Source organism: Globicephala melas, chromosome 9, assembly GCF_963455315.2.
Source record: "Globicephala melas chromosome 9, mGloMel1.2, whole genome shotgun sequence".
Classification (NCBI taxonomy): Eukaryota; Metazoa; Chordata; class Mammalia; order Artiodactyla; family Delphinidae; genus Globicephala; species Globicephala melas.
In genome coordinates, this window is record NC_083322.1 from 73,505,278 (window position 1) to 73,517,722 (window position 12,445).

The following is a 12,445-nucleotide window of genomic DNA, read 5'->3' on the forward strand; positions in this document are numbered from 1 at the left end:
CTCCACAACTGCTTCAAAACTCACACCGCATTAGGCAAAAGTTTCCGCAGAACGCGGACCATTCCTTTTCATCTCGATATTTCTAGCACCCGCCTGAAAGACTGTGCTCAATAAAGTGGTGTTTAAAAGCAGATTTTTGATCTTAGGAGGGAAGGGAGACCATGGGGTGAGAGGCCTGTCTTCTCACAGTTCATATCCAGTCTTTCAGCTACGCCTGATATCAACCAGTTCTTTAGCCTTTGCAGCTAAGTCTCTATGACTCCCTTGGTGTTGTCCCATAAGCCCAGAGCACAGTGACTCTCTCCAGGAGGACTGGGTCTATGTGAATCCAAGATATGAAGGACAGTGTTGAGGAAAGGGGGGAATAAAAATGCTTTGACTACCCATGAAGGGTGAATTCAGGCAGTGGACTTTGGGTCTCATATGTTTCGTCTGTGAAATGAAAGGGTTAGATTAAATGATATCACAGGATTTTAGAGTAAAAATTATTATCATCCTGTGACTTTCATGTTTGCTGTTTGTACTCTGGTTTTGGAAACTTAATTCACTGAAGGCAGCAGGTACAAGTTCTAAAATCTGGTATTTAGTTCCTAGGCTGACTCTTGAAGTACAGTGTTAGCTGCATTCCTAAAAATGGGTATAAATGACAGTTAATTTTTTAAATGTTGCTTATCAGAGAGTACAACTACTAATATGTATCTACTACTCTTTATAATACTTCTTGTAACTCAGTGTATTGCTAAATTCAGTTCACAGTTAAAGAAAACGTTAAAAGGAAATATTATCATGGAATGCCACCACCTTCTGAAGTTTTAATATTTATCACTCTTGCCTTGTAGGGGATTTTATTTGCTTCTCCTGAGTGTTTAAAGGGTCCAAATGATTTAATATGCCTGTGGCTTCATGAATCTTCTCGTGTTTATGGAGACAAACTGATAGACACAAAGGATCGTAATTTGTTTCATAAAAACATGCTGGAAACTGCTAGTAAATATTTTGAAGTAAGTAAATGAATGCCAGAGGTCACTGTTTGCTCTGGCACAAATTGGCATTGGGGCAGAAATGGGATAAGGATGTGAATGAATTGTGCGTACGCTTACCTGGCTGAAACAGCTGTGACCCCAGGGTGCAGTTGGCCTGTACTGGGGAGCAGCATACCCACCTACTCATGGTTTGATTTGCAAGCTTTTCCCTGCATAGGCCACTCTGCCTCCAGATGAATCATTTCTGGAGACTGACACGACCGTGTCTTTCTCTTCCTCCTCCTGCAGGGTGTAGACAGCTCCGTGCTGCTTCAACAGCCCCTCATCTACTGCCATTTTGCTAATGGCAGCAAAGACCCGTGTTACCTGCCGATGAGAGACTGGGAGGTGCTGAGGACATTTCTGACCGAAGCCTTAGATAACTACAACGAACTCAATGCCGCCATGCACCTTGTTTTATTTGAAGACGCCATGCAACATGTGTGAGTTGACTGGCTGTGATGCTTTTCCACAAAGTAAAAATGGCTGGGCGTCCACAATTGTTGTTGTTGTTCAGTGTGATCTGTTGAGTACTTGGAACTATCAGTTCTTACTTCTTGTTTGCCATACAGTATAAAACTAAGTGTCTCCACGAAACTTAAATAATGTTAAAAACCAATGTTACCTCAAAAAAAAAAAGAAAAAAAGAAAACTTGATTGACAACACAAGAAGAAAAAACAAAGGTAAGCCACAACCCTCTTAAATGACATAAATATGTCACATCCCAGTAAATGCAGCCACTTACCATGTCATAAGCCAGAGGCAACTTGTAGAAGACCTCAAGAATGTACATATGTAGGAAGGAAATTGACTTTTATACTAAAGAAAAGTAATTGATAATCTGAGTTAGATGAGAAAATTATCTTCTGCAAAAAGTCATTCAAATCTTCTTAGTTTATATAACTATGACTGTATGGGCCTGATTCAGAGAAGGTCACTAAGAGCTTTTATTGCTTACCTTCAGCAAATACAAGAATATCAAACGTAATTCTTTGTATAATAGTAGATGAGTTTTATATAAATGAATAAATAAATAATAATAGGTTTAGGTGTCATGGATCCTTTAAAAAATATTAAGTGTCTCTATAAATTATGTCACAATCTTAATAAGGTCTTACAAGGTACACTACTTTTTGAAGTGCTATCAGAGCCATAATTTCATTTTCTTTTACTGTACCTCTGTTAGGTAAGAATATTAAGAAAGAGGAAGGTAAGTGACTTGTTCAAAGTCTTAAAGTTCGTAAGTGGCAGAGGCAGGATGGACTCAAACTGATTTTCTTTGGTTAAGAATGTTGATTGAGGGCTTCCCTGGTGGCGCAGTGGTTGGGAGTCCGCCTGCCGATGCAGGGGACAGGGGTTCGTGCCCCGGTCCGGGAGGATCCCACGTGCCGCGGAGCGGCTGGGCCCGTGAGCCATGGCCGCTGAGCCTGCGCGTCCGGAGCCTGTGCTCCGCAACGGGAGAGGCCACAACAGTGAGAGGCCCGCGTACCACACACACACAAAAAAAACAAAAACAAAAACCTAAAAAAAAAAAAAAAAAAAAGAATGTTGATTGAGTGCCTACTTAGTGCTAAAGAGGAACATTGCCAGCCTATTCAGTACTTATGTGCATATTAGAAAAAAAGAGGGAGGGCCATGTTTTCTGGGTAGAAAATTAGAAAAAGGCCCCTCTCCTGGTGTAGAGCATGGCTGACAAGGCTCTTACCTCCTAGCCTGGGCATCCTGTGCAGTGCACAGATTATGCGACTGTCTGTGGCACCCCTGCTGTCAGACATTGCCTGAGGTACTGGGGAGACAGCAGCAAAGACAGTCTAGTTCTTTCTCTAATCGAGCTTATGTTTTAGTGATGCAATGCATTTATACGGATATGAACAAATAAGCAAGTGAGAAAAATGGCAGAAAGTGGTATGTCCTGCTGAGGAATAAAATTGATTGACTCTGAGAAATAAACATGTGGATTCCCAAAGAGGGACTGGCTATCTATGTGAGGAGGTGACATTTAAGGTGAGATCAAAATGATACGCAGGAGCTAGGCATGGAAAGATCTGGAGGAAGGACATTCTAGGTATGGGCAGATGTCATGTGGCCTCAAGACTGAACGTTCAAAAGCAGAAAGAGGGTCATTGTGGCAGCATCCTGGCGAAGTGGGGAGAGCAGTATATGACAAGATGGGGAGGTGGGCACAGGCCTCACGTGTACAGTGTGTTTCCTTTTAACCAGAGGAGGCGGGGTTTATTTCATTCTAACTGCAGTGAGAAGCTTTGGGTAAGATTTTAGCACGGGAATGACAGGATTTGTTGAAAAGTCTAAACAGCTTGCCGTTGCTGCTGCCATGTGGGAAGTCGATTGCATCTTTCCTTCCAATCCTGTTCTCCTAGTCACCATTATTTCTCAGTGGCTGTCCTGGTCTCCTAGAGCTGCTCTAACAAAACACTACAAACTGGGAAGTTTAGAAAAACAGATATTTATTGTCTCAACAGTTCTGGAGGCAAGAAATCTGAAGGGCTGGAAGGGCTGTGCTCCTTCTGAAGGTGCTGGGGAGGATCTGTTCTAGAATTCTTTCCTTGCTTCTGGTAGTTCCCTGGCTTGTGACAGCCTAACTCCAATCTTCACATGGCAGTTTCCCTTTGTGTGTGTTTGTATCCAAATTTCTCCTTTTTATAAGGACACCAGTCGTACTGGATAAGGTGCTCACCCTACTCCCCTATGACCTCATCCTAACTAGTTTCTTCTTCAATCACCCTATTTCCAAATAAGCTTATATCCTTAGATACTGGAGGTTAGGACTTCAATATATGAGTCTGGGGGGAAGCCATTCAGTGAACAACACTGGCTTTTCAAACAAGTGATATTTGGGCAAAGATTAAAATAATGAAATAAATCAAGAAAGAAGGAAGTATGTGAGGAAGGCGACTCAAACAGACCCAAAAAACGTGGAGAATTCAATTTTCAGGAGAAAATTTGAGCAGATTAAATGTTGAGCCCAAGTGCCTAAGAAAAACTTGGGAGGTCTCCCCATCATCAGTTATTATAAGCATGTGAGGTGTTGATTGTTTTATCGATCCCTTTGCAGTTGCAATCCTCTGATTACGCAGACAGGAAGCTTCAGTTAGAATCTCTGACCGTGGTGATAAGTGGGTTATTAGTAATACTGTTGCTGGTTGGGTTAGTATACAGTGACCGTCTGTCGTGGCTCGGGTGGAGGAGATGTCCCATTGGCGCTGAAGAGTCTTCCCCTCTAATCCTTCAACACAGAGTTCTCGGTGACCTAAAGGGAAAGCCATTACTTTGATCAGGGATTATGAGCTAGAAGCTGATTTACTCAGTGTCAGAGATGATTTCAGAGAGTGTCCTCCTAGAATGTTGTAGAAAGGGACTTTTGCCACTGAGAGACTCTGGTGAGGTGCAGACCTCAAAGCACACATTAAAATGAAATGACAACCCTGCTTTGTAACTTGGGGTGTCACTCGTGTTAGAGTAGCCTCAGAGCTTTCCCAAGGTGGTCTTGTTGTGTGGTCCTGTCAAATAAAATGTAATGCGATGGCTGAACTTGGAAAGAGAACCTGTCTTTTCAGCTATTGAAGGTTTTCAGGAAATGCTCACATGTGTTGGTCCTTGTATAAGTGACCCCAACTTCATTTTTTCAAAAAGCACTCTTTAAAAAAAAAAAAAATCTATGTGGAGCATTCAGGGCGTGAAGTTTAAATTCATTCAGGAAAGCAGCTGAGAGCAAATACAACAGTGTGGTTTTTTGGTTTTTTGTTTTTTTTTTTTTTTTTCTGCATTTGGGTTTCAATATGCTTATATTTTGTTTTGTTATTTTTCTTAATATTTATGACATAATTATGGCAAATTTCTTCAACCAAACGCATATTTTGATCATGTTAAAGCCAACTTATTCCTAACTGTAAGATATAGCAATAGTATCAAAAGTTTAAGCATTGAGAATCTCTTCAGTAATACAGAACAAGGGATTAGTTGACCTCGCCAGAAATGTAACTCTGGGATTCTAACAGTTTCAGTAAATGTTTTAGACAGCTCGAGGCACAGGGAAAGCTTTAGTGCAAAGGACGTTAAGAATCATACAAAAAGGCAGGTGTTTAAAATGCATGAAGCAAGTCACACGTGAGGTGTGTGTTGGTTTGAACAAATCCATTCTTTCCACAGTAATTCTATAGCAAAGGTTTCTGGCCCAAAAATATCCCCCCTTTGATGTCCTTGTACGTGGATGCTGATGTGAGGTTAGGATCTTTCTTGCTTATCAGGAAAATGTGACACTTTGATGAAAGGCCACGTCTTCATTTTCTGTCCTTTTCTGGTGGAGAGTAATACAGCAGTGAGAGTCCAGACGTCATTAACCAGGATGGTTTGTTAGGCAAGCGATGCGGGGGCAGACTCGGGCGGCATCTTTGTTTAATGGGAAGACAGAGGAACAGGGACGGAAAGTCTGACATGAAAATCGGAATTTAGTATCTAAATTTGTGAAAAACGAAACAGACATGGCCCCGGGGCTCGTTGGATATCATCTGCAGGGGGTGTGCTTCCTCTCCCCAGGTGTCGCATCAGCCGGATCCTGCGGGCTCCTCGGGGTTACGCGCTCTTGATTGGAGTGGGGGGCAGTGGCAAGCAGAGCCTGTCCCGCCTGGCGGCCCACGTTTGCAGCCTCGAGGTCTTCCAGATCACCCTGACCGAAGGCTTTGGAATCCAAGAACTTCGGGTAAGTACAGTGATGGGCATCCCCGCGCCCCTTCTGCCCTAGGATATAAGTGCTCCCGTCATCCATGGAGGGGGGGGAAGCTCTTTAGAGGATTTAGTTGGCGGTTTCTCCTTCATGGTCAGATTAGTAATAGCAAATTGCTACCAACATTTATAGGTATATAAGCCTATAAGCCTGTAGAACTGGCTCAGAAAATATTTTATTAAATACTTGCTTACACAAACATGTTTTTTCTTTTGCATTGACCATACTTGGTAATCAGCAGTATTCATGGCCCCATACGATGGAGTGAGGGGAAAAAAGATACTTTTCTTTTTACTTTTTTTTAACAAGCGCGAAGAGATTTCTTCCACTTTGAAGCAGATTATGAAAATAAAATATGATGGGAACACAGTCAAGAAGCTCTGACGTGTTTTTAAAATTTTGCTTTTGAGTTACAACAGTACTTACAAAATAGTACTTAGAGTTTGTGGCGAGTGCTATTTTAAAGCAAAAAAAACCAAACCACGTGCTTTCAATATTACTAAATAAAACTAACTACATAAGACACCAGCCAATGAAGTAGACAGCTGTTGAAATGAGACAAAAACTTCTTTTAACTGCGTTGCTTGACAGTGGCGTTACTGCATTCACTTTTACTGGAAGAGAAGGGAGTTGTTTCTCAGGAGCCTATTTGCGTCTTGGGCTCCATTAGGCCACAAACACGATACTCATCATTATATGCCAGAAATGGAGGTGACGTCATGCTGTTTGCCCCCGTAAGAAGATGGTCACTGTGAGGAAAGAATATGTAAACGGGGGAAAGGACAGCACACAGCCCTCCCATTGCAGCGCCTCAGTTCTCCCTAGCCCTCGCACACACACTCCCCACGTCACACCAGCATTTTAATACAGCGTGAATAATGGCCTCCTTTCCTTACAGGTAGATCTTGCCAATTTGTACGTCAGAACCGGAGCCAAGAACATGCCCACTGCGTTCCTGCTGACAGATGCACAGGTTCTAGATGAGAGCTTTCTCGTGCTGATTAATGACTTGCTGGCATCAGGTGATTAAATCAACACATTTCATGAAAGATCTTCCCCAAAGACAAATGATCTGTAGTTTCAGTGAACTTTAAATAGAGATAATTTGTCTTTGAGGTGTTTGCTGGGGCATTCTTTGAGGAGAAACCTATAAACCTAACTAATTTGAAGTATATTCTTTCTTAGTCTGCTTGCGGATGTGAGATGCCTTGGAGAGGCCTTCAGTGAAGTAAATGTTATTCCTACATGGGCGAGTTTAGTGGGTGGATTCGTCATAGCTTGTCCTCAGTGTGTTGTGTGTCTTGTAAATGCAAAAAGAAAAATTGCGTTTCTGTTTCAAAGTCTTCAAAGGTGAACTTTGTATTATAAAGCATTTCAAGTCATGTATAAAATTTAAATTGTGGCAGTCTTTTAATAATTCTACTCATTCCTTTGGGGGCAGGGGAAATCCCTGATCTGTTCAGTGATGAAGATGTAGACAAGATAATTTCTGGAATTCGTAGTGAAGTTCATGGTCTGGGCATGGTGGACTCCAGAGAAAATTGTTGGAAGTTCTTTTTGGCCCGGGTGCGACTACAGCTGAAAGTAAGAAACATTTGCTTTACTTGCATTTAGTTAAACATGCTGTTAGAACTCTGCTATGGTTCTGTTTCGCAATTCATATGAGAAGTTTGAATTCCACTCATTCATTTTGTAAGGACATCCAGTCATTCATTTTGAAAGGACATTTGCATTTTTCCATGAGTGTCTGGAGGGCACCTTCTTCAAGTTTCCTGTGATGCTGGGCTCCTACAAAGCATTGCTCTGAGCAGATTGCACTCCTCGAGTGAACTGAACATGGTCTCTGTCCTTGAGGAACTTACACTATTACAGGAGACAAGAGACACCACAAATAGTGGTAGTATGGGACCAGTGTGAATGGTGCTGTGTGATTCCAGAGGCATACAGCATCCTTCCTAATGGCACTAGACCCTCCTGGAGGAAGTGATGTGCTGTGTGTCAAGTGTGGCTTAGAATTCATGGGGAAGCGATGGGGTGGGGAAGAACTTTCAGGGAGAGGAAATAGCATTTATATAAGAGTAAAGGTGGAATGCACGGTGCATATCTGGAGAAACCCCAGATAGCTCTAAATGACTGGGATGGAGAATTCCTGTAGGAAGAACCAGGTGGATCAGGCTGGGAAAGTAAATTGGGGTGAAGCAAGGGTTTTGTAAATCATTAAGGGAGCAGAGGAAGAGTTTGAGTTAAGGAAGTGACTCTTTTGTTAGTACTTCAGGGCAAATAATTATGGCCTATCACTCAGATGATCTGAGGCTCAACCCAGGGTTCCTCCACAGAAACTACTCCATGCTTTAGTGTAGCATATAGGAATATAATATAACCAAATAAAAGCAGCAAGAAGGATGAAGTATTAGAACAAGAAGCCCCTCCACACTCATGGCAGAAAGCCAATTGAAAATGCTAATATGGAAAATTGAGACTTCCTAGTATAGTAATGCTTAGTAACCTAGAAAAGTTACTACTTTGCTACTCCTTCTAGTATTCCACACCTGTCAAGTTAGGACCAGAGGACTTCCCTGGTGACACAGTGGTTAAGAATCCTCCTGCCAATGCAGGTGACACGGGTTCGAGCCCTGGTCCGGGAAGATCCCACATGCCACGGAGCAACTAAGCCCGTGTGCCACAACTACAGAGCCTGCGCTCTAGAGCCTGAGCACCACAACTACTGAGCCCCTGTGCCGCAACTACTGAAGCCCGTGTAGGGCCCACGTGCCGCAGTTACTGAGCCCACGTGCTGCATTTGCTGAAGCCTGTGTGCCTAGAGCCCATGCTCCACAACAAGAGAAGCTACCGCAATGAGAAGCCCGCACACCACAAGGAAGAGCAGCCCCTGCTCGCCACAAGTAGAGAAAGCCTGCACGCAGCAATGAAGACCCAATGCAGCCAAAAATAAATGAATAAATAAAGTTAGGAATGGACTTTGCAGCTCCTGTAAAGCCTGGAGTATGCAGGAAGGGATGGGAAGTGGCATTAGCTGTGAATATACCTCTGTGAGGAGGTTAAGGAATAGAGTACCTATGATTCTTCTCCACCCTCCTGTTTCAAATTCCACATTGGTCTTAGCAGTTCTGGGCTGAGGTTAGAAATCAGAATTCAAGGTTCAGTTGCCCAAAGAGTTTTCTGCCCATCAAAAATGTGACTAAGCATCTGTTGGCCAGGTTGTAACAAGGCCGGGGATTTCTCCCTGTTCCACTGCGATATACTTGGATCAGATTTTCTTTGTGAAATGGGAAAATAAGTACAATAATAGAATTTGAGACAGTAATGTAATAAATCAGCAGCAGTCCAAGTCTGTTGTTCAGAGCAGCAGAATCAGCGTCACCTAGGAACTTTTCAAAAATGCAAATTCTCCAGCCCCATCCCAGAACTCTTAAATTAGAAACTCCGGGTGGGACCCAGAAATCTACGTTTTAACAAACCCTCCAGGTGATTCTGAAGCATGCTGCAATTTGACAACCACTGTTACAAATAATGCTAGCATGAGCGTCCTTTACATGCATCTTGTATACACAGCTTTGCTTGCTCTTATAGGATAAATTCTTAACTCGGGAATTGCTAAATTCAATAGTTATAGCTTGTAGCAGTTTTAAATTGTGCCTGCAATTTCTCTGATGCTCTTCTGACTCACAGGTGGGATTCAGGTCCCCTCCCTTTGGATCTGGGTGGGCTTATGACTGCTTCAGCTAATAGAGTAGGGTATAGTTCAGCAGAAGTGATGCTGAGTAACCTCCGAGGCTGAATCATAAAGGACCCAGCTTTCCACTGAATTGTACATGGTTTTTTGTTTATGAGTTCTGTGCATATTAAGCGATTAGGCTTATATATATGTGTTGGATATTTTTCCTGTTCTATCATTTATCTTTTAAATGTATATATGGTACATGTCTGTTTATTTGTTTATAACTCTGGAAAAATTTTTAAGTTTTTATCCTAGATTAATCAGTGTCTGCCTTTATGGATCTGGGGTTTCTTACATATTTAGGAAAGCGGTTTTCTCTCCAAGATTTAAAAACTCTTCACTAGAAGCAACTGGAACTCATTTGGGCTACAAATGAAGAGAATGTCCAAGACCAGTTCCTGAAAGCCTCCCTCCCATGTCAGAGTCCAGACTAGCTCAGTAATCCCCTTACAAACCCATGCTTTTCCGTCTTTCTCTCCCGCCAGTGACCACCCTGCTGCTTCCTGCCTCATGATCACACGATGAGTGCAGTAGGGTCTATATTCCCGGTAGGAAGAAAGAGTGGGGAAGGAGACTTGGGGCTCTCTGAATCAGGAATCCAAAGCTCGCCCCAAATCCCTAAGCTGATGTCTTACTGATCACAGGTGTGTCCCTTGTCACCTCCACCTACCAGGGAGTATGGGGAAGTGGATATTGTCACAAAGGCTTTATGAGTAAAATTGGAAGTTGGTTTAGAATAGAAGCAGTCAGCCATTCCAGGGCCTGCATGCTTTCATGCTTTATGTTTAAAACTATGCTACATCTGGAATATATTTATTATTGTTTATGACAAAGAGTGAGCCGAGAGGTTTCAGGTTACTTTTTTTTCCCCCAAAAGATGTGTTTTTATCTCAACACCATGTATTTCTTCCTTACCAATTTAAAATTTTATTTATTTATTTATTTATGTTTGGCTGCACTGGGTCTTCGGTGCTGCGTGCAGGCTCTTCCTTACTAATTTAAAGGACCATCTTTATTATATGCCAGATAGCCATGTTAACTGGGTCTATTTCCACGTCCTCTATTCTGTTTTCTTGTTACTCCTACTGATTCCAGCTCTGTACTATGTAAGGTATGAAAACTTTATTATACTTTTTCGTATCTAGTATTTCATTGCCCTTATCTAGTTTTTCTGTGTTGCTTTTACATGTTTTTAATGTCTGGATAAACAGCAGAATCATTTTGTCAGATTCTAAACACATTTCATTTAAATTTTGGTTGAAATCCTGCAGAAAGCTTTTTTTTAAATTAGGGAGAATTGAATCTTCATGATAAAAGGTCACATTGCTTTTGTAGAAGAACTATTTCCTTCATAAAAGTTTCTACTGGTATATTGTTTCTATATAGGAGAGCTGTTGATTTTTAGTTTTGTAACCAGCTACCTTACTGCCTCATCAATCATTTTCTATTAGTTGGTTGATATATAGCCTGCAGATAATGATATTTTGTCTTTCCTAATCTGTTTATCCATCCTCCTTCCTCACTGCATTGGCAAATCTACAAAAGAAGGTGTTTCTCATGTTTCACTATTACATTATATGTTGGCTTTTGACCAGGATGTGTATTGTCAAGGATATATCTACCTATTGGATTTCTTTGCAGCCTCTCTTGAGATAATTACATGGTTGTTCTTTTTGAACTTAGTAATATTCATATAGTACAGAAGTTTTGCATTTTCATATTGTTAAATCCATCAGGCCTTTCTTCTATGCGTTTCCTGTGATTCTATGCTTTGGCAGGCCTTACCGAAACCGAGATCAGTTTTATATTTACCTCTGTTGTTGTCTGAGCCTTTTCATAGGCACATTTTTTCGTATGCACCTTGGTACAAGCTAGAATTTATTTTGGAGTTAGGTATGGATAATTTTTCCCTATTGTCACAGGATTACTAATTGAATAATTTATCTCTTCCCTACTAAAATGAGTAGGAAGATTTTTGTTTGTTTGTTTTTTGTTTGTTACATGCTGAGGAGGAATTAGGTCTCTCCCTCAAATACTTCTCATCCTTCTTGGCCTTCACTTAGTTTGCTGCATCATGAGAAAGATCAGTGGTCAGCACCTTACCCTGAGGGAGAAATGATGCGGCAAAGAAACGGGTCTCCTTTTAGCAAGAAAATGGCAGCTTCTTTCTCTTCATTTGTGTGTATTGCCCGCAAATCCTCAGAATTTTTTCTAAGGAATAATGGATTTCTCTGTTAGTTTCATATATTGTGATATTCACCAGCATGTGCTAAAGACTCAGAATTTCTGATGAGCTAGCTGATGCTTCCTTTGCATATGTTCCTAGCTGGGCAACACGGGAAGCTTAATGTGTTACAAGAGTTGGCGAGCACACCTGGCAGGTCAAGCTAAATGATGTGTAGGTACCACCCCATTACCCATGCTCACTACCCAAACTCAGTTCCTATTTGGAATGCAGGGGTAGTGAGAACCTGTTGGCAGCTGAAGTAGACCGGTGAGTCAGTGCCAAGTGCCTCCTCTCCTTCACATCTGTGTATGTGTGCATCCTTTCCTGCATAATTCTTATTTACCCTTAGAATATAGTACTCTCATCTTCTCTCCTAATAACTTTAGTTAACCTGAAAACTCTTCTTTCTTGCCTTCCTTCCTGGCCATGTGATGCCGTAAGGAAAAGAACCCTTAGTGTATGTAGCAGCCCCTGATTCTTTCCCAAGAATTTAGTTATCTGTGTGTTTGGTTATCTAACTGTCTGTCTGTCTATCTATGGGTGGGGGTATGTGTGTGTAGTTTTTATTTTCTTCATATGGTTCTGTATTTTTAAATTATATATATTATGTATTATATACATACATAAGTATATGTTATATATATGTATATAGAGAGAGGAGATTCATTTTTGATAACATAAGATATATATGTTCATTTTAGAGAACTTAAAAATA

At 41.4% G+C, this 12,445-nt stretch overlaps 1 protein-coding gene across 1 annotated transcript in view; it reads left to right on the forward strand.

Annotated features, from left to right (window-relative positions):
* The window catches only part of DNAH11 (dynein axonemal heavy chain 11), a 315,096-nt gene that overhangs the window by 180,778 nt on the left and 121,873 nt on the right, over positions 1–12,445 (forward strand). The window contains 5 exon segments of the mRNA XM_060305020.1: positions 840–1,001; positions 1,272–1,465; positions 5,578–5,740; positions 6,663–6,786; positions 7,206–7,348. Of these exon segments, the coding sequence (XP_060161003.1) occupies positions 840–1,001; positions 1,272–1,465; positions 5,578–5,740; positions 6,663–6,786; positions 7,206–7,348 (786 nt within the window).